The sequence below is a fragment of the Bacillus rossius genome, chromosome 16 (genome assembly GCF_032445375.1).
Source record: "Bacillus rossius redtenbacheri isolate Brsri chromosome 16, Brsri_v3, whole genome shotgun sequence".
NCBI lineage: Eukaryota > Metazoa > Arthropoda > Insecta > Phasmatodea > Bacillidae > Bacillus > Bacillus rossius.
Window position 1 is genome coordinate 36,620,647 of NC_086343.1, and position 23,509 is coordinate 36,644,155.

The following is a 23,509-nucleotide window of genomic DNA, read 5'->3' on the forward strand; positions in this document are numbered from 1 at the left end:
GTTCTGCGCACCGTATGCATGCCCGGGCAGACTGCAGCCTTAAGACACAGGCAATGGCAGCGATTGTTGCCCGCAATGTCCCACTAATGAATGAGGAACAAAGAACCATTTATGATCGCATTATGCTCGCAGTTTCAGCTGGACAAGGTGGGTTCTTCTTTTTGGATGCACCGGGTGGAACTGGCAAAACATTCGTTATTTCGCTAATTCTTGCTGAAATACGATCAAATAATGGCATCGCATTGGCCGTTGCATCATCGGGCATTGCAGCAACTTTATTGGATGGAGGTAGAACAGCTCATTCAGTATTTAAGCTGCCACTAAATATTCAGAATAACCCTGACGCAGTATGCAACATTAAGAAACAATCGTCCATGGCCACTGTGCTGAAACGGTGTAAAATTATTTTTTGGGATGAATGTACTATGGCACACAAACATTCACTTGAGGCGTTGAACAGGACATTGAAAGATATTAAAAACAATGACAAACTATTTGGCGGAACTCTGTTGGTCCTTTTAGGTGATTTCAGACAAACACTTCCAGTCATTCCACGTTCAACATACGCTGATGAGATCAACGCTTGCTTAAAATCATCTCCATTGTGGCGTAATGTTGAAAAATTACAGCTAAAAATAAATATGCGCGTTCAAATGCTTCAAGATCCATCCGCTGAAACATTTTCAAAACAATTCTTAGATATCGGTATTGGAAAAGTTGCTATAGATGAAACTGGATACGTAAAATTACCGACCGATTTCTGCACAATCGCTGATTCGCAAGATACTCTCATTGAACAAATATTTCCCGATGTACACACACAGTACATAAATCATGAGTGGCTTGCAGAAAGAGCGATTTTAGCGGCAAAAAATGTAGACGTCGACAATTTAAATCTGAAGATACAAATGTTGTTGCCAGGGAACTTGGTATCATATAAATCTATTGATACAGTTTGCGACGACAGCGAAGCAGTAAATTTTCCCACAGAGTTTTTGAACTCACTGGATTTGCCAGGCATGCCACCGCATAATTTACAATTAAAGGTTGGATCTCCAATTATCTTGCTTCGTAATTTGAACCTGCCCCGGCTGTGCAACGGTACGCGATTAGTCATTCAAAAATTAATGAAAAACGTGATCGAAGCCAGGATTTTAAATGGCAAGTTCAGAGGTGAAAAATACTCATACCACGGATTCCTATTATACCTACAGATGTGCCAATTCAATTCAAACGTATTCAGTTTCCGATTAGATTGGCATTTGCAATGACTATCAACAAATCCCAAGGTCAAACGATGTCTGTTTGTGGATTAGATTTGAGAACACCATGTTTTTCACACGGACAATTATACGTGGCATGCTCTCGAGTGGGTAAACCATCCAGTTTGTTTGTGTTAGCTAAAGATGGACTAACAAAAAATATTGTTCACGCTATAGCATTAAGAGATTGATATTGTTTAATAGTGTTACTGTCGTAATTGTTTAATTAATGATATATAATTTTAAGGAATAAATTATAATAACTTAAAAATAATGTTTGCCTTTTGTTATTTTTATATTTCCTCATCGTTCACAGCGCTCCATGCTTATTTCACGCATATACCACATTCGTACATACATACAATATACACATTCTAACATACATTACAATAAGTAAGCTATTTTATGTCTACACTAGAAATTACTAGGAAATTATTTATATGGCAAAACAACGTTTGCCGGGTCAGCTAGTATTTTAAAATAGTATAAATTTAACTAATTATGTTGTGAAAGAAAGTTTAAATACTTTTTAATACATAGGATTGAATATATATGTATGTACATATAATTATTTATGCCACATTTATCTTTTCTTTTTAATTATTAATATCTAGTTTATACTTCCACCACCAGGGCAGGGAAATTTCAGCGAGATTCATGCGCGCGCATCTCATCCCTTCCAAAGAGGAGTTAGTTCGCCCCTCCCTTCTTTTTCTTCGTTCCCGCGCATTTCTCCCTATATAAAGGCGAGGTCATCCACCTGAAAGTGAGTTGATCGGCCTGACGGCCAGTGAGGCTGGAATCCGCCCACTGGCCATAGGACGATCATAGGGGGAGCAGCAGAACGACTGGCTATCCGTTTTCTGCTGCTCGCACCCCTCCTTCGCAAGTCAGGCCATCCGAGGACCTATCTCGGCCTAGGGAATTTGTCTCCCCCCCCCCCTTTTCTTGACGATAGGGTGTACCGTGTATAAATTCTGTGTATGTAGTGAAAGCCGATGCAGGCGACAAATTGAACTGTTTGGACATTCTGGACAATTAAAATTTTCCTTGTAAAGATACCGACATTTTTCAATGAATAGCCTAGCCCCATCCCTCACCCCACTAGCTATTCGCCTTCACCAGCCAACTGCGAATCCTGCCGCAAGACCAGCAGCTTGACCTTCTCCACCCGATACCTGGCTCTCACCCAAGAGGGCTCGGTGCGAGAGAAGGAGACGGATCAACACAAATTCTGTGTATATTGTTGAAGTTAACGGTATATCAATCGGATAGCAAAGCAATTATTAGCTTTATAAAGGCAAATATTCTAAAATTTGGTTTGTTACCTTGAAAAAACTTTAGGAAAAATCGCAAAAACTTCATAATGTAAAAAAGTAATGTCATGCAACATTATTACACATCTACAAGGAAATAGCGTTAAAATTCATTATGACCAAAAATTCTCTTTTCAGACAATCTCTCTGTAACCGCCGATATTTGTCACCGGCTTAATTCTCGTTAAGAACAAGTCAGTTATATTTGTTAGTCGTTCTCAGTTTAACTACAATTATTAAATTGGCTTTATTGCACACACAAACTCCAAGGTGGTACAGGATGTGTTGAGTTGGCATGAAATGTAAAATGTGAACGCCAGTAGATTGTATAGGGCTCAGTCTTGGTTCCAACGATCAAGCATCCCCGGTAGCAAGATACCAAAAGAACACCAAACAGCAGAGCAGTTTAACAAGTGTTTATTGGGGGATAATGGCTCCCAGAGGCTGGACCTCCAGCACGGAGTCATAGTGGCGCGCGGGGTGACCCGCCAGCTCCTCCTGCAGGCGCTGCACCACCTGCAAGGTGCGCTGGAAGCCGGGCTGGTCGCTGGACACCTCCTTGGCGCCGCCGTGCTCCTCGTATACGGTCACGTGGGCTCCATCGGCGTCCGCCACCGCGCGCACCGACTCCTCTCCGCCGGGGAAGCCCGGTCTCTGCACGAGCGGATATGCTGCAAGGTGAGCTCATTGAGCCACTGTGCTCCTGGTACACCATGACGTGAACGCCCACCGCATCCAGCACCAAGCGTAAAGACTCCTGACCACCAGGAAAGTCCTGTCTCTAGAGGAGTGGAGAGACAACGGGAGGAACTGAGCTGCTGACAGAATGTTTGGTCACTCACCACCTCCTTGGGGTCACACCATCGCACGCACCGAAGGATCCTGCTTGGCCACTAGGAAAGCATGGTCTCCAAAGTATTGTAGAGACTTATTTAGCAGACTTAACAGTCATGATTTGGCCAGAATACTATCTCCACAAGACTGGCCACAGGGGACCAAATACTGTTTCCATCGGTTCCTGGAAGTACTCATAACCAAAAAGCCATGAAATGTTTAAAAACCCTGGTTTCTAAATTCTCTACTACTTAGTTTTATTATGCGACTATATGGGGATTAGATATTTGCTGATTCCTTAAAACTGGGAAAACTTAGATTCTACTCAGTAGACTCACCATGATTGGCTAGACTTTCATATGACTATGGCCGCCCACAGGGGAATCAATTAAAGTTCGTACCTGGATAACCATATTTCAATAATGTGTCAGTAATCAGGATGCAACAGGACAAACCGAAACGCCTGGAACAGCTAGTATTTTGTGGCCCCCGGGCCATATTTATGGTATTTATATATATATATATTTTAGCTGTTATTGTTTTTACGAACCATTTCCATTTTAAAGAATTATTTTTAATTTTGTAATATCTTAGTTACTGTATTTTTGGTTAATTATTTAATTATTGTGATTATTTCCTTTTATAGTTATATTTTGGTTTGGTTTCGTTCTAGTTTTATTGCTATTCAATATATATACATCGATTGTGTTTCAATGGCCGGCTACTGGGAGCGCGAGTTCGATTCACCGATGACGTCATCAGCGCCCGAGTGCCGGCGGTGCCGAGGTGAACTGTGGGCCGCGGGACTGTTGGTTTGGGAGTCGCCGCGACCGGACGTGTGGAGGGCCCACGTCGCGAGGCAAGCTTAACCGCTTTTCGACTCTGCACCGTCCAGCCCTGGCCGGGGCCCGCTGAGATGGGGCCTTGCCTTGCCCGGAGGCCTGTTCAGCGGCGATATATTCAAGATTTACGCTAAGGTAAAGAGGCGACACGTAGCATTGGATGTAGCGGTTGTGGATGAAGAATATATTATTCATAAGAAGCATAGCTTTGCAAGTCGAACTTATTTACGAAGCACGTATTACAGTGGAAGCTTACTGATTAGACCCTCCCATTTGTTATAACGGGTCAAGCTACTTTGCTTGAATTTGATTAATGTTGAGTGCATCAAAACTTTTGTAGGAATTCACATAATTACCTCAAGAGATTTATAATTTAAATTTGGTTTCCCTGCGTGTTTTTCCCTCGGAGCTAAAACATTTTCAGTGACAGACTAAGTGACATTTTTCACGGCACATTTGACTGAACTATTATATGCATTTTCTGAAGGTCACGGTTAACAGCTGTTCAATTCTAAGCAACAAGACGTGCAAGTATTGACGGACGTGCACGAGTATAAATCCGGCTCCCAGTAGGACTTTTTTTGAACTTTCATAATTAATCCTTTTTTTATATAGTATTTTGTCATTACTATTTTTTATGGTATTAGTACCTATTTCCTGATTTTTATGATAGTTTTATATTTACATTATATAATGTCAAAGTAGGTTTAGGTAAATGCCATGTACGATTGTTTAATAATTTTGTTTATGAGTCCTACGAAAGATGTTGCCGATATTAAAATTTTGGATAGCCTTAATCTGCGTTGTGTTTTTTAATGAGCCAAAGTCTTGCTGTGTACGTTTGTCATTATTCTCCCTTTCATAGCTCGACCGCCTGGGTGCAACTTTTGGAGCGCAATACCTATTTCAGATTTTGCCTTTTTTTTTTGTCTCGATAGTTACCCAGGGTGAGTCGGGGACGGGACCCCCCTTCCTATTTGATCGGAAGGTGGGTTTCAATTTCCTTGAAGTGGTCGCTATACTCATAGATAACTTTATTTATTTCCTTTATTACTAAATCCACTAACGCATCCAAGAAGGCGGCAGGGGTGAATGTCAAGGTTGTGAACACAGGGCTTACATTTACGGAGAGTGAGCCACTGCTGGAAAATAAACCTGTAGTCTAGGGGCATTTAAAATAATTAGATATTATTATGTAAAATTTAGCCTTACAACAGTAAACTTAGAGGGGTAAAACAAAATGTTTAGTGTTTTTAAGATTTTATGGTTAAAACAGGTACCTATATAATAGGTAAAAAGCATTACGACTCCATCTCGGATCCAATATGGCTGCCAGCTCTCCGCTCCAAGCACTAAAACGTTTGGCGCCAGACTGGACCCCATCTATGGTGCTAGTATTCCTGGGTTCTAAACCATGATTTATGTAGCGTAAGTTTGTAAATTTAAAATAAGGTTGAGTTTTGGTTTATTTCCCGCTCAAAATTCACTTTTACCTAAATTAGAATAACAGCATATAAAATAGAACCGTCTTTAATTTTAGAAGCCATGGATGACCTAAGGTGTATTGTAATACATTTACTGAACATGTTAAACAAATTGCGGAAGAATGTGCGAATGTTGGAAAGCAATTGTTGGTCATATAAAAAAATTAGTTCAGACGAAAAATGTATAGAATAATTTAAGGTTTTACAAGACAAGAACGTATCTAACAGTTTATTTGGTAATTAAATTATGACTTTTTAAAATTACTACTCCTTTTTTTCAAATACATGCAACAATGTATTGTCTTAAAAACTATGTAAAATTTTCCCGAAAGTCGCACCATGTTAACGGCTACAATAGGTAGTATTTATTTATTTTTTTATTTGGAAGAAATGAACGAAACGAACACGCAAATGGTGATACGTTGATTAGGCTTATTAGGGATAACTTGTCAAAAACGTAAGCGTCTAAAAACACTAACTACCTTTGTGGTGATAAGGAACTTGTTTTTGTTAAAATAAAAAAAAATTCATTTCACAGAAACACATACAATTTTCAAATGATTCGCAAGATAAATTATAACATTTCACTTCCATTACCACAGGCGTAGTACCTATCTTAAATATTGATTATAAAATTTTCGGTTTTCAATTAAAAGTTTTGGTGATTTAATTCCCTACAAGAATGTTTATTCTCGTTCATATCATTAATTTAACAAATAACATGAAACATAATGCAAATGTAATACTTTACCACTTTTTTATGTTTAGTTTGAATTATATCGATCGTAGAGTAATAACTGCTATGACTAAAGACGTAGAAAATTCAATTTCCTACATCTACAATCATTAATTAAAATTTGTAGTAAAGATTTTTAAATCGCCCAGTTATTCAATCAAAACAATTTTAAAATGGCAGCCAACGCAGCGGCAGAATCCTGTCACCATTTTTAATTAATAAAGCAAAAATTGAAAGGGGTTTTCTTGTATATTGCAAAAAAAAAATCCGACTGGGCTATTAGTTGATAATTTTTTTTTGCTTATACTGCCAATATACTTACACTATTTTATAGATTTGTAAATCTCTAAATGTGTGAACTCTGCTTGAACGAATGTAAAATTTTCAATACCAAAATGAATGAATATTTTGTGTCATTATTAAACATTTTTTTTAAACCATTGTGGCTTTTATTTTTCCTAAATTTTCTCCTATAGGTAGGGACACCCGTATTTCGCGATTTCATTTGATGTCAAGGTATTTCACAAAACACTGTAGTTTTTTCTAAGAGTCATGGCAAATTGTGAGGGTGCAGCAGTACGGTGACCACACTCTCATTGGCCCCGTCAAGAGCGGGACGACACCTCTCACCGACCTCAGCCAATAACCACAGGAGAAAAGCTACAGCATTTTGTGAAATACCTTGTCACGAAATGTATTCGCGAAATACATGTGTCCCTACCCAGGGGCGCAACAACTAAATTTCCGAAGGGGGGCAAATATACCTTTTTATAAAGAATCATCAATTCCCCCTATTGAAGCGGGGGGGCCCGGGGGTCCTCCCCCGGGAAATTTGCACTTCAAGGTGGAAAATGGTGCTATTTAAGCAGTTTTATTATCTCATAATTGATTACACAGCACTTTTTTGCCCCCGTTTTCCCCCACTTCAAAGGTTTCAGGGGGGGGGGGCAAAATACTCTTGCCAAACCCCCCCCCCCTGTTGTTGCGCCCTTGTCCCTACCTATAGGTTACTACTCACCAAAAATACTCTTTCTGTGGTTATTTGACCAAATATCGAGAGGTGCCGTACCCTCAGCCTGGAGAGGAACTCCTCGACGCCGCGCTGGTCGGCCACCAGGTCTCCCTGGGCCGCCGCTGCCGTGGCCAGCAGGTCCCAGTAGGTGTCCTGGCGCGCCTGCATCTGGCGGCACGCCATGGCGCGCAGGTCCGCGGTGTCCTCCCGGTGGGCGGGTGAGCCTGGCTGGTGCCCCAGCAGCTGGTGCGCCAGCGCCGCGAACAGCGAGTTGCCGTCTCGCGCCACCGACAGCGCCCGCAGCGCCTTCGAGGCCGTCATCACCAGCTCGCCCTCGCCTTCGCCCTCGACCTGCTCGCCCGCCGCCGCGTCGACCCGGGACGACCTGGTGCGGGGCGGCGCCTCCGGCTCCTCCTCTGACACCTTCAGCGGCGCCTCTGACTCCTCCTCGTCCTCTTGGGCGGCCGGGCTCAACCACCTGCAACCACCCCAGGGAGTCGCCCACACTGCCACACTGCCACACTGCCTCTGACTCCTCGTCATCTTGGGTGGCCGGGCTCAACCACCTGCAACCACCCCGGGGAGTCGCCCACACTGCCACACTGCCACACTGCCTCTGACTCCTCCTCGTCCTCTTGGGCGGCCGGGCTCAACCACCTGCAACCACCCCAGGGAGTCGCCCACACTGCCACACTGCCACACTGCCTCTGACTCCTCCACGTCCTCTTGGGTGGCCAGGCTCAACCACCTACAACCACCCCAGGGAGTCGCCCACACTGCCACACTGCCACACTGCCTCTGACTCCTCGTCATCTTGGGTGGCCGGGCTCAACCACCTGCAACCACCCCGGGGAGTCGCCCACACTGCCACACTGTCACACTGCCTCTGACTCCTCGTCATCTTGGGTGGCCGGGCTCAACCACCTGCAACCACCCCGGGGAGTCGCCCACACTGCCACACTGCCACACTGCCTCTGACTCCTCGTCATCTTGGGCGGCCGGGCTCAACCACCTGCAACCACCCCAGGGAGTCGCCCACACTGCCACACTGCCACACTGCCTCTGACTCCTCGTCATCTTGGGTGGCCGGGCTCAACCACCTGCAACCACCCCGGGGAGTCGCCCACACTGCCACACTGCCACACTGCCTCTGACTCCTCCTCGTCCTCTTGGGCGGCCGGGCTCAACCACCTGCAACCACCCCAGGGAGTCGCCCACACTGCCACACTGCCACACTGCCTCTGACTCCTCCACGTCCTCTTGGGTGGCCAGGCTCAACCACCTACAACCACCCCAGGGAGTCGCCCACACTGCCACACTGCCACACTGCCTCTGACTACTCCTCGTCCTCTTGGGTGGCCGGGCTCAACCACCTGCAACCACCCCGGGGAGTCGCCCACACTGCCACACTGCCACACTGCCTCTGACTCCTCCCTCTCTTAGGCGGCCGGGCTCAACCACCTGCAACCACCCCGGGGAGTCGCCCACACTGCCACACTGCCACACTGCCTCTGACTCCAGTAGTATAGTTTGGGGGCTCCGGAAACAGGGTCCAGGGTGTAAAGTCTGTGGCCGGTGATGTCGCCCGCCATATTGGATTGTGACGTCACGGCGGCCATCTTGGATGAGTGTAGCGGGACACAGCGTAATGGGACAAGTAGGACCTTGACCTTTGACCCTCAAAAATTGTCAAAATTGGGCAAAAATTGCACAAAATTCCTCAAAATTCGTCAAAATTTCCATATCTGTGGAAAAAAATTCCGCCAAAAATCTCAAAAAATTCCACAATCCAAAAATCAGGATTTCGAAAATCCTCAAAAGTATTTTTGCCCTAGAAAGAACCCTAATTCCTAAAAGCAGCTTAAACTCCTAAGAGCTAGCCGCTGTAAGCCGCCGAAGTCATGACCTTGTAAACTAGGATGCCATGGCAGCCATATTGGAAGATGACATCACCGTTGCAATTTCCATTACGGTCTCAATCTTTAAAATCTTTATTTATTATCCAATTTTAAACGAAAAAAAATTTTAAAAATTAAAAAAAAATTCAAATAATAAAATTTAATAAAGTTTTTATTTAAAACAAACATTTACGACACGGAGCTCGGAGTCCGCGGTTCGAACCCGGTGAGGACAAAAAATAAAAATGACGACCGATCCTTCCCCCCGCGGTGGCTGCTGGCATACTGACTCCCACCACTTTTTTCAAAGCATATATATCGCCAGTGAGCATGACGTCATGTCCGCCATCTTGAAAATCCGTTATTATTTAACTAGAAATTCAAGAAAAGTTCCAAAATTCATTAAATAAATCACATCATTAATTTACATATTGGTTTGATCCGCTCCTGTCCTCGGTTCGATCCCTGGACGATGCAAAACATATTAATTTTAAGTAAACTATAATAATTTTAATAAATAATCATCAAAGTCCTAAATGAAGCATAGTTTCCAATTCAACCATCATCCTATAAGTCATTATGGTCACCATCTTGAAATCGTGTAATTATTTAGCTAGAGATGCGGGAAAAAGTTCAAGTTTTATTAACTTAATGTGTAATCTATATACTGATTGATTATATCGAATAAGGTCCTTCGTTCGATCCCTGGTCGATACAAATCATCTTTAATTTTAAAAAATACCACAAAAGCGACAGGTTTGAGAAAGCCAGAATTCTGGCTTGTACTAGAACTCTAACTTTGCTCAACAATGAGAAGTTCACAAGCTAGCAGAATCTGTTTATGTATTTTTCAATTTTTTACATTTTAAATTTTTTATTATTTATTAAATTTTTTTTCCCTGTAATTTTATGGTATCAAAAAATGTGTGGTGGTTTTCTCCGTGTGCTCCCGATTATTCTTGTTATAATGTTTGCTCATGAATATTCTTTTCAATATGTGTATGGTTTTCTCCGTGTGCTCCCAATTATTCTTGTCATTAGGTACGTTTTCTCCGTGTGCTCCTGATTATTCTTGTTAATAATTTGATGGTTTTCTCCAAGTGCTTCTGGTTATTCCTGGCTAGACATCTAATGATTTTCTCCGAGTGCTGCTGATTATTTGCGTGAAATCGATCTCTGCATGAAGGATATTTACTTAATTGGTCATGTCATTTTATTCAGAGTTACATTAAATTAGTGAATTTCTGCTAATAAATTGACACTTGCAATAATTTTACCAGGTGGAATTAAAGAAATAAACAACCATTTCTCAGTCAAATAATATGCCATGAGACATTAGCGAAGCGTTAACATGTAAGACGAACTTCCTTCTCCTTGGTGTCTAGCGAAGCCCTCCTTCTTTTGCGATCGTTAGTGAGCATCCCGCATCCCACATAAAATAACTAATTAATATTTACCTGCATGCAACACGTGGCTACATCTGTTGATGACAGCCAGAACTACTTGCATCAATTTGCTTTGCATTAGATAACCTAACTCTCACCACTGAGTGGTGCTATTGTAATCAGTTAGAGTCATGTAGTCTCGTAGCCATGTAGCCTCGTGTCCTGGAAGCTTCGTAGTCCTGTACCCTCGCAGTCTCGTAACCTTGTGTTCTGGAAGCTTTGTAAACATGATGCATTGGAACCTCGTAGACCTGTAGCTACTTAACAAAGTATCCATGAAATCATATAACATTATGCTTTTGGAGCAGTGGGAGCAGAAGAGAAAATGCCGACGAAGACAGATGCGATAATTGGAGTCTTTTGAAGCATTTGGAGCTGTGTTAAGCATTTGGAGGCTGTTGGGGCATTTGGAGCCTTTTTTGGAGCTGTTGGAGCTGTTGGAGCCATTTGGAGCTGTTGCAGCATTTGGAGCCTTTTGAAGCAGTTGGAGCCTTTTGTAGCTGTTGGAGCCATTTGGAGCATTTGGAGCTGTTGGTGCCATTTGGAGCATTTGGAGCTGTCAAGCATTTGGAGGCCGTTTGGAGCATTTGGAGCCATTTGGAGCTGTGTTAAGCATTTGGAGGCTGTTGGAGCTGTTGGAGTCATTTGGAGGCCGTTTGGAGCATTTGGAGCCATTATAGCTGTTGGAGCTGTTGGAGCCATTTGGAGCATTTGGAGCTGCTGGAGACATTTCGAGCTGTCAAGCATTTGGAGGCCGTTTGGAGAATTTGGAGCCATTTGGAGCTGTGTTAAGCATTTGGAGGCTGTTGGACCTGTTGGAGCCATTTGGAGGCCGTTTGGAGCATTTGGAGCTATTTGGAGCTGTTGGAGCCATCTGGAGCTGTTGGAGCTAAGAAGTAGTCAAGTACTCGTGTAGACTTGTAGTCCTGTATTCTCGCAGTCTCGTAAACTTATGTTCTAGAAGCTTCGTAGCTCTGTAGCCTCGCAGTCTCGTAAGCTTGAATACCCGTAGTCACGCAGTCTCGTTACCTCATGGCTCGTAGTCGCGTAGTCATGATGTCTTGGAGCCTCGTATACTTGTACCTACGTAGCCAAGTAGCCTCGTTGACTTGTAGCTATGTAAACAAGCAGTCACGTAATCTTATAACATAATGCTGCTGAAGTAGTTGGAGCTTTGTACACTTGAAGGTAGTTGGAGGAGTCTTGTACACTCGTAGAATTGTAGTCTCATAGTCTCTTAGAGTCGTAGCATTCTAACCAAATATCATTGGAGCTGATGAAACAAAGGCCGTTGGAGCCAATGACTGTTGGAAGCAATGACAGTTGGAGCCAATGACTGTTGGTGCCAATGACTGTTGGAGTCGATGGCTAATGGAAATATAAACTGTTGGATTCATAGACTGTTGGAGAGATTATATCCTAACTTATCATTGACGACCGTATCCTACCAAGTTGAATGAACGAGAGAATGTGCCTCCTTTCGTTAAATGAGCTTTCGTTTTATAGAATTTCCGTCCAAACGTGCTTCGTTTTCATTAAATGCTTGTCCAACGCGAACGAAGAGTAGTCATTGTGTGTACATTGCATATATATTGCGTACATTGCGTGTACTTTAAGTAAATTGCGTGTACTTTGCGTGTACTGTGCGTAAAATGCGTGAATATTGCGTGTTCGTTCCGTTTCCTGTGTGTACTGTGTGTACGTTCCGTTTTCTGTGTGTACGTTCCGTTTCCTGTGTGTACTGTGTGTACGTTCTGTTTCCTGTGTGTACTGTGTGTATGTTCCGTTTCCTGTGTGTACTGTGTGTACGTTCCGATTCCTGTGTGTACTGTGTGCATACGTTCTGTTTCCTGTGTGTACTGTGTGTACCTTCCGTTTCCTTTGTGTACTGTGTGTACGTTCCGTTTCCTGTGTGTACTGTGTGTACGTTCCGTTTTCTGTGTGTACGTTCAGTTTCCTGTGTGTACTATGTGTACGTTCCGATTCCTGTGTGTACTGTGTGTACGTTCCGTTCCCTGTGGGTACTGTGTGTACGTTCCGTTTCCTGTGTGTACTGTGTGATCATTACATTTATTGCACGTAAATTGCATGTATTGCGCGTACATTGCGTACATTACGTGTTGGAGCTGATGGAGCTGTTGGAGCACTTGAAGCTAATGGTCAATTGAAGCATAGGAGCAAAATGTAGATGGATCTGATGACGCGAATTGTAGCTCTTGGAGCCTGGCGTATATTGGAGAGATCGAATTTTTTTTTTTCGATCAAATGATCCTCTTTTTTAATTTGTAGATTTGACTCTAGTATTATTGTAAATGGTTCTTGATTTGACTAGCGTATTATTCCATACGGTGCATGTATATAAGCGAGTCCTAGACAGCAGGTCGCTCAGTTTGTTATTGACGTCGGCGGTGTAAGGATCGCCTAGTTTGTTCTTCTGGTGCATGAGTCGTGTCAATTAGCTGTTCTTGAGACCTCGATTACATCTTTACCTACTTTAACGTCGAACTCGATGGAGGATGTACCATCGACTATGGGAACCATGACGTCAGCGCCGAAGATGTTGGAGCAGATCCCGTTGGCAACGCCTCTGACAACACTGGAGGAGACTTCGATATGTGCTGTTCCACCATCAGCTGAAGTTTCATCAGCATTGAATACTTCAATTAATGAAGAGCGTACTTCGCATCAGTGCAAATACTTTGGTGCATCATTTCCTATCACCTCAAATGCTCGCAGTCATGAAAGAAGCGGTTCTAATAATGTTCAAAGAATACAATTTCAGTGCAATAAGTGCAATAAACTAATTTCACGTCTCGATAGCTTACATCGTCATTGTAAAAAATGCTCCGAGACGTATAATGAGCATGGTTATTGATTTGACTCATGTGTTGTACCGGCTAATGAGACTATATAAGTGATATGAACGTCTTTCCGTCTCTGGCTGTGGTGATGAACGGATCGGATAGACATTTAAAGTCATGTAAAAGGCTTAGTCCGTACAATAAGAAGACTGTTTGAATCGAGGAATCCAAAAAGTGTTTAGTAATTTGTCAGTGTTTTTTTTTGTACTTGTAGTAGTGTATTGAATTTATGTAATAAATTTTTTTAAAAGAACATGCGGTGTTATTATGTCTCAAACCTGTCGCTTTTGTGGTATTTTTTAATTAAAGTTGATTTGTATCGACCAGGGATCGAACCAAGGACCTTATTCGATATAATCAATCAGTATATAGATTACACATTAAGTTAATAAATCTTGAACTTTTTCCCGCATCTCTAGCTAAATAATTACACGATTCCAAGATGGTGACCATAATGACTTATAGGATGATGGTTGAATTGGAAACTATGCTTCATTTAGGACTTTGATGATTATTTAATAAAATTATTATAGTTTACTTAAAATTAATATGTTTTGCATCGTCCAGGGATCGAACCGAGGACAGGAGCGGATCAAACCAATATGTAAATTAATGATGTGATTTATTTAATGAATTTTTGGACTTTTCTTGAATTTCTAGCTAAATAATAACGGATTTTCAAGATGGCGGACATGACGTCATACTCACTGGCGATATATATGCTTTGAAAAAAGTGGTGGGAGTCAGTATGCCAGCAGCCACCGCAGGGGGAAGGATCGGTCGTCATTTTTATTTTTTGTCCTCACCGGGTTCGAACCGCGGACTCCGAGCTCCGTGACATAATGTTTGTTTTTTATAAAAAAAATTATTAAATTTTATTATTTGAATTTTTTTATAGTGTAATAACTTTTTTCGTTAAAATCGGATAATAAATAAAGATTTTTAAGATGGCGACCGTAACGGAAATTGCAACGGTGATGTCATCATCCAATATGGCTGCCATGGCATCCTAGTTTTCAAGGTCATGACCTCGTCGGCTTAGAGCGGCTAGCTCTTAGGAGTTTAAAGCCGCTTTTAAGAATTGGGGTTCTTTCTAGGGCAAAACAACTTTTAAGGATTTTCGAAATCCTGATTTTTGAATTGTGGAATTTTTTGAGATTATTTGGCGGAATTTTTTTCCACAGATATGGAAAATTTGATTAATTTTGAGGAATTTTGGACAATTTTTGCCCAATTTTGACAATTTTTTAAGGTTAAAGGTCAAGGTCCTTCTTGTCCTATTACGCTGTGTCCCGTTACACTCATCCAAGATGGCTGCCGTGACGTCACAACCAATATGGTGGTCGACACCACCGGCCACAGACCCCACACCCTGGACCCTGTTTCCGGAGCCCCTAAACTATACCCCGGGGAGTTGCCCACACTGCCACACTGCCACACTGCCTCTGACTCCTCCTCGTCCTCTTGGGCGGCCGGGCTCAACCACCTGCAACCACCCCAGGGAATCGCCCACACTGCCACACTGCCTCTGACTCCTCCTCGTCCTCTTGGGTGGCCGGGCTCAACGACCTGCAACCACCCCAGGGAGTCGCCCACACTGCCACATTGCCACACTGCCTCTGACTCCTCCTCCTCCTCTAGGGCGGCCGGGCTCAAACACCTGCATCCACCCCAGGGAGTCGCCCACACTGCCACACTTCCACACTGCCTCTGACTCCTCCTCGTCCCCTTGGGTGGCCGGGCTCAACCACCTACAACCACCCCGGGGAGTCGCCCACACTGCCAAACTGCCACACTGTCTCTGACTCCTCCTCGTCCTATTGGGCGGCCGGGCTCAACCACCTGCAACCACCCCAGGGAGTCGCCCACACTGCCACACTGCCTCTGACTCCTCCTCTTCCTCTTGGGCGGCCGGCTCAACCACCTGCAACCACCCCGGGGAGTTGCCCACACTGCCACACTGCCACACTGCCTCTGACTCCTCCTCGTTCTCTTGGGTGGCCGGGCTCAACCACCTGTAACCACCCCAGGGAGTCGCCCACACTTCCACACTGCCACACTGTCTCTGACCCCTCCTCGTCCTCTTGGGCGGCCGGGCTCAACCACCTGCAACCACCCCGGGGAGTTGCCCACACTGCCACACTGCCACACTACCTCTGACTCCTCCTCGTTCTCTTGGGTGGCCGGGCTCAACCACCTACAACCACCCCAGGGAGTCGCCCACACTGCAACACTGCCACACTGCCTCTGACTCCTCTTCGTCCTCTTAGGCGGCCGGGCTCAACCACCTGCAACCACCCCGGGGAGTCGCCCACACTGCCACACTGCCACACTGTCCCTGACTCCTCCTCGTCCTCTTGGGCGGCCGGGCTCAACCACCTGTAACCACCCCAGGGATTCGCCCACACTGCCACTTTGCCACACTGTCTCTGACTCCTCCTCGTCCTCTTAGGCGGCCGGGCTCAACCACCTGAATCCACCCCGGGGAGTCGCCCACACTGCCACACTGCCACACTGTCTCTGACTCCTCCTCGTCCTCTTAGGTGGCCGGGCTCAACCACCTACAACCACCCCAGGGAGTCGCCCACACTGCAACACTGCCACACTGCCTCTGACTCCTCTTCGTCCGCTTGGGAGGCCGGGCTCAACCACCTGAAACCACCCCGGGGAGTCGCCCACACTGCCACACTGCCACACTGTCCCTGACTCCTCCTCGTCTTCTTGGGCGGCCAGGCTCAACCACCTGTAACCACCCCAGGGTGTCGCCCACACTGCCACTTTGCCACACTGTCTCTGACTCCTCCTCTTCCTCTTGGGCGGCCGGGCTTAACCACCTGAATCCACCCCGGGGAGTCGCCCACACTGCTACACTGCCACACTGTCTCTGACTCCTGCTCGTCCTCTTGGGCGGCCAGGCTCAAACACATGTAACCACCCCAGGGAGTCGCCCACACTGCCATACTGTCCACACTGCCTCTGACTCCTCCTCGTCCTCTTGGGCGGCCGGTCTCAACCACCTGCAACCACCCCGGGGAGTTGCCCACACTGCCACACTGCCACACTGTCTCTGACTCCTCCTCGTCCTCTTGGGCGGCCGGGAACAAACCACCTGTAACCACCCCAGGGAGTCGCCCACACTGCCACACTGCCACACTGTCTCTGACTCCTCCTCGTCCTCTGGGCGGCCGGGCTCAACCACCTGCAACCACCCCGGGGAGTCGCCCACACTGCCATACTGCCACACTGTCTCTGACTCCTCCTCGTCCTCTTGGGCGGCCGGGCTCAACCACCTTAACCACCCCAGGGAGTCGCCCACACTGCCACACTGCCACACTGCCTCTGACTCCTCCTCGACCTCTTGGGCGGCCGGGCTCAACCACCTTCAACCACCCCGGGGAGTTGCCCACACTGTCACACTTCCACTCTGCCTCTGACTCCTCCTCGTCCTCTTGGGCTGCCGGGCTCAACCACCTGTAACAACCCCAGGGAGTCGCCCACACTGCCACACTGCCACACTGTCTCTGACTCCTCCTTGTCCTTTTGGGCGGCCGGGCTCAACCACCTACAACCACCCCAGGGAGTCACCCACACTGCCACACTGCCACACTATCTCTGACTCCTCCTCGTCCTCTGGGCGGCCGGGCTCAACCACCTGCAACCACCCCGGGGAGTCGCCCACACTGCCATACTGCCACATTGTCTCTGACTCCTCCTCGTCCTCTTGGGCGGCCGGGCTCAACCACCTTAACCACCCCAGGGAGTCGCCCACACTGCCACACTGCCATACTGCCTCTGACTCCTCCTCGACCTCTTGGGCGGCCGGGCTCAACCACCTTCAACCACCCCGGGGAGTTGCCCACACTGTCACACTGCCACACTGCCTCTGACTCCTCCTCGTCCTCTTGGGCGGCCGGGCTCAACCACCTGTAACAACCCCAGGGAGTCGCCCACACTGCCACACTGCCACACTGTCTCTGACTCCTCCTTGTCCTTTTGGGCGGCCGGGCTCAACCACCTACAACCACCCCAGGGAGTCACCCACACTGCCACACTGCCACACTATCTCTGACTCCTCCTCGTCCTCTTGGGCGGCCGGGCTCAACCACCTGCATCCACCCCGGGGAGTCGCCCACACTGCGACACTGCCACACTGTCTCTGACTCCTCCTCGTCCTCTTGGGCGGCCGGGCTCAACCACATGTAACCACCCCAGGGAGTCGCCCACACTGCCACACTGCCTCTAACTCCTCCTCGTCCTCTTGGGCGGCCGAACTCAACCACCTGCAACCACCCCGGGGAGTTGCCCACACTGCCACACTGCCACACTGCCTCTGACTCCTCCTCGTCCTCTTGGGCGGCCGGGCTCAACCACCTGTAACCACCCCAGGGTGTCGCCCACACTGCCACACTGCCACACTGTCTCTGACTTCTCCTCGTCCTTTTGGGTGGCCGGGCTCAACCACCTTAACCACCCCAGGGAGTCGCCCACACTGCCACACTGCCACACTGTCCCTGACTCCTCCTCGTCCTCTTGGGCGGCCGGGCTCAACCACCTGTAACCACACCAGGGATTCGCCCACACTGCCACTTTGCCACACTGTCTCTGACTTCTCCTCGTCCTCTTAGGCGGCCGGGCTCAACCACCTATATCCACCCGGGGGAGTCGCCCACACTGCCACACTGCCACACTGTCTCTGACTCCTCCTCGTCCTCTTAGGTGGCCGGGCTCAACCACCTTCAACCACCCCAGGGAGTCGCCCACACTGCAACACTGCCACACTGCCTCTGACTCCTCTTCGTCCGCTTGGGAGGCCGGGCTCAAACACCTGAAACCACCCGGGGAGTCGCCCACACTGCCACACTGCCACACTGTCCCTGACTCCTCCTCGTCTTCTTGGGCGGCCGGGCTCAACCACCTGTAACCACCCCAGGGAGTCACCCACACTGCCACTTTGCCACACTGTCTCTGACTCCTCCTCTTCCTCTTGGGCGGCCGGGCTTAACCACCTGAATTCACCCCGGGGAGTCGCCCACACTGCTACACTGCCACACTGTCTCTGACTCCTGCTCGTCCTCTTGGGCGGCCGGGCTCAACCACATGTAACCATCCCAGGGAGTCGCCCACACTGCCATACTGTCCACACTGCCTCTGACTCCTCCTCGTCCTCTTGGGCGGCCGGGCTCAACCACCTGCAACCACCCCGGGGAGATGCCCACACTGCCACACTGCCACACTGCCTCTGACTCCTCCTCGTCCTCTTGGGCGGCCGGGCTCAACCACCTGTAACCACCCCAGGGAGTCGCCCACACTGCCACACTGTCTCTGACTCCTCCTCGTCCTCTTGGGCGGCCGGGCTCAACCACCTGCAACCACCCCGGGGAGTCGCCCACACTGCCATACTTCCACACTGTCTCTGACTTCTCCTCGTCCTCTTGCGCGGCCGGGCTTAACCACCTTAACCACCCCAGGGAGTCGCCCACACTGCCACACTGCCACACTGCCTCTGACTCCTCCTCGACCTCTTGGGCAGCCGGGCCTAACCACCTTCAACTACCCCGGGGAGTTGCCCACACTGTCACACTGCCACACTGCCTCTGATTCCTCCTTGTCCTCTTGGGCGGCCGGGCTCAACCACCTGTAACCACCCCAGGGAGTCGCCCACACTGCCACACTGCCACACTGTCTCTGACTCCTCCTTGTCCTCTTGGGTGGCCGGGCTCAACCACCTACAACCACCCCAGGGAGTCACCCACACTGCGACACTGCCACACTGTCTCTGACTCCTCCTCGTCCTCTTGGGCGGCCAGGCTCAACCACTTGTAACCACCCCAGGGAGTCGCCCACACTGCCTCTGACTCCTCCTCGTCCTCTTGGGCGGCCGAACTCAACCACCTGCAACCACCCTGGAGAGTTGCCCACACTGCCACACTGCCACACTGCCTCTGACTCCTCCTCGTCCTCTTGGGCGGCCGGGCTCAACCACCTGTAACCACCCCAGGGTGTCGCCCACACTGCCACACTGCCACACTGTCTCTGACTTCTCCTCGTCCTTTTGGGTGGCCGGGCTCAACCACCTTAACCACCCCAGGGAGTCGCCCACACTGCCACACTGCCACACTGTCCCTGACTCCTCCTCGTCCTCTTGGGCGGCCGGGCTCAACCACCTGTAACCACCCCAGGGTGTCGCCCACACTGCCACATTGCCACACTGTCTCTGACTTCTCCTCGTCCTTTTGGGTGGCCGGGCTCAACCACCTTAACCACCCCAGGGAGTCGCCCACACTGCCACACTGCCACACTGTCCCTGACTCCTCCTCGTCCTCTTGGGCGGCCGGGCTCAACCACCTGCAACCACCCCAGGGAGTCGCCCACACTGCCACACTGCCACACTGTCTCTGACTCCTCCTCGTCCTCTTGGGCAGCCGGGCTCAACCACCTTAACCACCCCAGGGAGTCGCCCACACTGACACACTGCCACACTGCCTCTGACTCCTCCTCGACCTCTTGGGCGGCCGGGCTCAACCACCTTCAACCACCCCGGGGAGTTGCCCACACTGTCACACTGCCACACTGCTTCTGACTCCTCCTCATCCTCTTGGGCGGCCGGGCTCAACCACCTGTAACCACCCCAGGGAGTCGCCCACACTGCCACACTGCCACACTGTCTCTGACTCCTCCTTGTCCTCTTCGGCGGCCGGGCTCAACCACCTACAACCACCCCAGGGAGTCACCCACACTGCCACATTGCCACACTATCTCTGACTCCTCCTTGTCCTCTTGGGCGGCCGGGCTCAACCACCTGCATCCACCCCGGGGAGTCGCCCACACTGCGACAGTGCCACACTGTCTTTGACTCCTCCTCGTCATCTTGGGCGGCCGGGCTTAACCACATGTAACCACCCCAGGGAGTCGCCCACACTGCCACACTGCCACACTGCCTCTGACTCCTCCTCGTCCTCTTGGGCGGCCGGGCTCAACCACCTGCAACCACCCCGGGAAGTTGCCCACACTGCCACACTGCCACACTGCCTCTGACTCCTCCTCGTGCTCTTGGGCGGCCGGGCTCAACCACCTTAACCACCCCAGGGAGTCGCCCACACTGCCACACTGCCACACTGCCTCTGACTCCTCCTCGTCCTCTTGGGCGGCCGGGCTCAACCACCTGCAACCACCCCGGGGAGTTGCCCACACTGTCACACTGCCACACTGCCTCTGACTCCTCCTCGTCCTCTTGGGCGGCCGGGCTCAACCACCTGTAACCACCCCAGGGAGTCGCCCACACTGCCACACTGCCACACTGTCTCTGACTCCTCCTCGTCCTTTTGGGCGGCCGGGCTCAACTTCCTGCATCCACCCCGGGGAGTCGCCCACACTGCCACAATGCCACACTGTCTCTGACTTCTCCTTGTCCTCTTGGGCGGCCGGGCTCAACCTCATGTAACCACCCCAGGGAGTCGCCTACACTGCCACACTGCCACACTGCCTCTGACTCCTCCTCGTCCTCTTGGGCGGCCGGGCTCAACCACCTGCAACCACCCCAGGTAGTCGCCTACACTGCCACACTGCCACACTGCCACACTGCCTCTGACTTCTCCTCGTCCTTTTGGGCGGCCGGGCCTAATCACCTGCAACCACCCCAGGTAATCGCCCTTACTGCCACACTGCCACACTGCCTCTGACTCCTGCTCGTCCTCTTGGGCGGCCGGGCTCAACCACCTGCAACCACCCCAGGGAGTCGCCTACACTGCCACACTGCCACACTGCCTCTGACTCCTGCTCTTCCTCTTGGGCGGCCGGGCTCAACCACCTGTAACCACCCCAGGGTGTCGCCCACACTGCCACACTGCCACACTGTCTCTGACTTCTCCTCGTCCTTTTGGGTGGCCGGGCTCAACCACCTTAACCACCCCAGGGAGTCGCCCACACTGCCACACTGCCACACTGTCCCTGACTCCTCCTCGTCCTCTTGGGCGGCCGGGCTCAACCACCTGTAACCACCCCAGGGTGTCGCCCACACTGCCACACTGCCACACTGTCTCTGACTTCTCCTCGTCCTTTTGGGTGGCCGGGCTCAACCACCTTAACCACCCCAGGGAGTCGCCCACACTGCCACACTGCCACACTGTCCCTGACTCCTCCTCGTCCTCTTGGGCGGCCGGGCTCAACCACCTGTAACCACCCCAGGGAGTCGCCCACACTGCCACACTGCCACACTGCCTCTGACTCCTCCTCGTCCTCTTGGGCGGCCGGGCTCAACCACCTGCAACCACCCCAGGGAGTCGCCCACACTGCCACACTGCCACACTGTCTCTGACTCCTCCTCGTCCTCTTGGGCAGCCGGGCTCAACCACCTTAACCACCCCAGGGAGTCGCCCACACTGACACACTGCCACACTGCCTCTGACTCCTCCTCGACCTCTTGGGCGGCCGGGCTCAACCACCTTCAACCACCCCGGGGAGTTGCCCACACTGTCACACTGCCACACTGCTTCTGACTCCTCCTCATCCTCTTGGGCGGCCGGGCTCAACCACCTGTAACCACCCCAGGGAGTCGCCCACACTGCCACACTGCCACACTGTCTCTGACTCCTCCTTGTCCTCTTGGGCGGCCGGGCTCAACCACCTACAACCACCCCAGGGAGTCACCCACACTGCCACACTGCCACACTATCTCTGACTCCTCCTCGTCCTCTTGGGCGGCCGGGCTCAACCACCTGCATCCACCCCGGGGAGTCGCCCACACTGCGACAGTGCCACACTGTCTTTGACTCCTCCTCGTCATCTTGGGCGGCCGGGCTTAACCACATGTAACCACCCCAGGGAGTCGCCCACACTGCCACACTGCCACACTGCCTCTGACTCCTCCTCGTCCTCTTGGGCGGCCGGGCTCAACCACCTGCAACCACCCCGGGGAGTTGCCCACACTGCCACACTGCCACACTGCCTCTGACTCCTCCTCGTGCTCTTGGGCGGCCGGGCTCAACCACCTTAACCACCCCAGGGAGTCGCCCACACTGCCACACTGCCACACTGCCTCTGACTCCTCCTCGTCCTCTTGGGCGGCCGGGCTCAACCACCTGCAACCACCCCGGGGAGTTGCCCACACTGTCACACTGCCACACTGCCTCTGACTCCTCCTCGTCTTCTTGGGCGGCCGGGCTCAACCACCTGTAACCACCCCAGGGAGTCGCCCACACTGCCACACTGCCACACTGTCTCTGACTCCTCCTCGTCCTTTTGGGCGGCCGGGCTCAACTTCCTGCATCCACCCCGGGGAGTCGCCCACACTGCCACAATGCCACACTGTCTCTGACTCCTCCTTGTCCTCTTGGGCGGCCGGGCTCAACCACATGTAACCACCCCAGGGAGTCGCCTACACTGCCACACTGCCACACTGCCTCTGACTCCTCCTCGTCCTCTTGGGCGGCCGGGCTCAACCACCTGCAACCACCCCAGGTAGTCGCCTACACTGCCACACTGCCACACTGCCACACTGCCTCTGACATCTCCTCGTCCTTTTGGGCGGCCGGGCCTAATCACCTGCAACCACCCCAGGTAATCGCCCTTACTGCCACACTGCCACACTGCCTCTGACTCCTGCTCGTCCTCTTGGGCGGCCGGGCTCAACCACCTGCAACCACCCCAGGGAGTCGCCTACACTGCCACACTGCCACACTGCCTCTGACTCCTGCTCTTCCTCTTGGGCGGCCGGGCTCAACCACCTGCAACCACCCCAGGGAGTCGCCTACACTGCCACACTGCCACACTGCCTCTGACTCCTGCTCGTCCTCTTGGGCGGCCGGGCTCAACCACCTGCAA

The 23,509-nt window shown here is 50.1% G+C and overlaps 1 protein-coding gene across 1 annotated transcript in view; it reads right to left on the reverse strand.

Annotated features, from left to right (window-relative positions):
- Positions 1-2,976: 2,976 nt before the first annotated feature.
- LOC134540131 (uncharacterized) overlaps positions 2,977-23,509 on the reverse strand; it is a 44,684-nt gene continuing 24,151 nt past the window's right edge. Inside the window, exons 4-5 of the mRNA XM_063382657.1 lie at positions 7,544-7,964; positions 2,977-3,232 (exon numbers count right to left, since the gene is read on the reverse strand). Of these exons, the coding sequence (XP_063238727.1) occupies positions 2,996-3,232; positions 7,544-7,964 (658 nt within the window). The 3' untranslated portion in view covers positions 2,977-2,995. The remainder of the gene's footprint in view (positions 3,233-7,543; positions 7,965-23,509) is intronic.